We start from the raw sequence: 2617 nt of genomic DNA, 5'->3' as shown, positions 1-2617 counted from the left end.
CTTTTGAAAATGGATGTGCGCCAATACCTTTTTGTTTGTGTAATTACTGGGTCATATTGGTTTAAGCACCCCACCCAAGCTCAGGTGTGCTCATGACAGTTTAATAAAGTTGTGAATATTAAGCCAGGGAGTCTCATTCTGTTATGAAGAGTAAAAGCAGGAATGATTCAGCCCTCTGTGGCAAAAGGACTGTAGTGTTAGGACCAGTCTAATTGGAGCACCTTGTAAGTGGTGACTGGCTAAGCAAAATATGACCATATTGTGTGACTAAGTTCCCAATTTTATTTAAAAAGAATATTTGTCTCTTTATGTTGTTTGCAGGCAATGTTTTGCAGCAGTTCAAAAAATATGTTGTGCTTTTGAAAATGGATGTGCGCCAATACCTTTTTGTTTGTGTAATTACTGGGTCATATTGGCACTCCCAAAGATGTGTATATAAACTTTTTGTAAGGTGTGCTAAAACACCAAATTTTATATATATATATATATATATATATATATATATATATATATATATATATATATATATATATATATATATATATATATATATATATATATATATATATATAATTCATTTTTAATGTTATGGTACTACTCTTTAATTATAACATACTATGACTGCTCCAAAAACCACTTTTCTATACTAGAAATAACTTGATATTCTGGAGCATTCTTTAATACTCTACAGGCTGTGCAATAATAATATGGCCATCCATTATGTAATATAGGCCATCCAGTATGCAATATAGGCTTGTAATAGGATCTCCAGTTAAAATATTTCTTATATTTATCATCATCTTTATCCAACATTAATAGGTAATCAGCCAGTTCCTTATGGCTTGAGAAGTCATTCACATGAATAAATGCGTCACCAGGTATAAATTGCTCATAATTCTTGCGAGGAGTCCCTAGCACAACAGGCACAGCCCATGAGTCAAATGCATTGGACCATATTTTCTCAGTGATATAGTCCGTATAAATTGAGTTTTCAAAGGCCAAGTAAAATTTATACTGAGAGATAGTTTTTGTGAAATTTGCACTGCTGAGTGGTTTGTTCCCCTTCCCGTAAATATCAATTTGGATATATTTCTTAAGTTCCTCATAATATGCAATACGAGGGACACCTGGGTACCATTTACTTACAGCCCAAGACACTAGTTTGGACTTGGGAGGAATTGTGAAATTTTGAATCTCCTTCAATATTTGCATACGACCGTAGGGAACAAAGATATCAGAATCTTTACGAAATGTCATGGTCATGTTAAACAGATTGTCAAGATCATGCAATTTTGTAGCAATAAATGGAGGTTCCACGTTGAACCACACCCAATGTTGAAACCGATGTCTTGGTTTTTGGGGTAAAGAACTTCTGCTACCTATTATTTCAGCATAATGCATAATCACAGCATCAGAAATATCATACAGACCCCTGTCTGCTGTAAATTTGCATCCAGTAATATTGAAGTCCTTCTGACATCTGTCTAATGGGAAAGGTTGATTGAAAGGCCACACCCAAACCAAGATAAGGAGTTCTTTCCCAGAATTCTGTTGGCATACAGAGAGATTGGCACTTTTTGGTTTCATTGTTTCTTTAGTTGCATGTGTTGTTTTGTTTGTAAACATAAGTTGTAATATATGATTTCTATTCCCAATAAAAGAGATTAAAAATAGGAACGTAAATATACAAGAGAAAGCAATTAAATGATGCATCTGGATGTTTTTCACTTTCATATTTAATCTGTAAAAAAAAAAAAAGAAGGTATAATTAGTATAAAATAAAAGCGCCCATACACTATGAACAAATTGAATGAGATAATAGTTATATAGCAGCCTGCTTACTGCAAGTTAAAGTGACAGTCTACACCACAATTGTTATAGGATATTTATTATAAAATATTGACTCTATTGCAGTGTAATCTACACATCTGGAAGCTGGAAACTTGTTTCTACTTTTTTCAGGCTGTGACAGCGGATATCTCGAATGTGACCCTGGCCTATACTCTTTAGGAACGCCACACAAAGCTGCCATTGCTCAGGTTCCGAAAGTTACCTCTAGTGAAGCTCTGCGTGGCTAAGGCTGCTGCACTGAATCCCCCCCAGAGCTCTGGGTTATGAAGTACCGTGATACTTTCGAGTTCAATATTGATTTACAGTATTTCAGCAACAACAGATATGCCTAATATGGAGAATACTTTTCTACTGAAAGAAATAGGTGCTCTTCTCACCAAATTTCAAGAGTTTAATCATCCTTCCACAACCTTACCTACGGAGACTCCCAGATGATGATGGTGGTGCTTGGGGCCCGTCACTTGCCACCTATTATACCCGCAGATGTTTGGATGCAGAGGGAGAGGACTCCGATCAAGTCACGGCCTGGAAGCGATCGAGTAGTAGGAGCTCTCTCCACCACCAATGAGGTCAGCTATACTGGAAAAATACTTGGCGATTGAGCTGGGGATTCAAAGCAAGTTGCGATGCAGCCCCTTGATGCCATTGGGGAAACGAGTGTCAGAGAAGTGACCCCACTCTGTCTGTTTTCTACAATGAGAGTGTCTGTGACATACATACAATTTCTGACACTCTGGGGGAATGTGAGATCGGAAGCGGGGACTTT

The 2617-nt window shown here is 36.9% G+C and overlaps 1 protein-coding gene across 1 annotated transcript; it reads right to left on the bottom strand.

Moving 5' to 3' along the window:
* Positions 1–615: 615 nt before the first annotated feature.
* On the bottom strand, positions 616–1587 carry LOC128636513 (3-galactosyl-N-acetylglucosaminide 4-alpha-L-fucosyltransferase FUT3-like). Its single transcript, XM_053689516.1, has one exon. The coding sequence runs from the start codon at positions 1585–1587 to the stop codon at positions 616–618; it is 972 nt and encodes a 323-aa protein (XP_053545491.1).
* Positions 1588–2617: the final 1030 nt, after the last annotated feature.

The sequence above is a fragment of the Bombina bombina genome, chromosome 7 (assembly GCF_027579735.1).
Source record: "Bombina bombina isolate aBomBom1 chromosome 7, aBomBom1.pri, whole genome shotgun sequence".
NCBI classification, from domain to species: domain Eukaryota; kingdom Metazoa; phylum Chordata; class Amphibia; order Anura; family Bombinatoridae; genus Bombina; species Bombina bombina.
Note: the sequence above shows the minus strand (reverse complement) of the source record. Positions and strands in the feature narration are given on the sequence as shown.

Excerpts from the sequence above, each read along its gene's own strand:
- LOC128636513 (XM_053689516.1), bottom strand. The coding sequence starts at position 1,587 with ATGAAACCAAAAAGTGCCAATCTCTCTGTATGCCAACAGAATTCTGGG.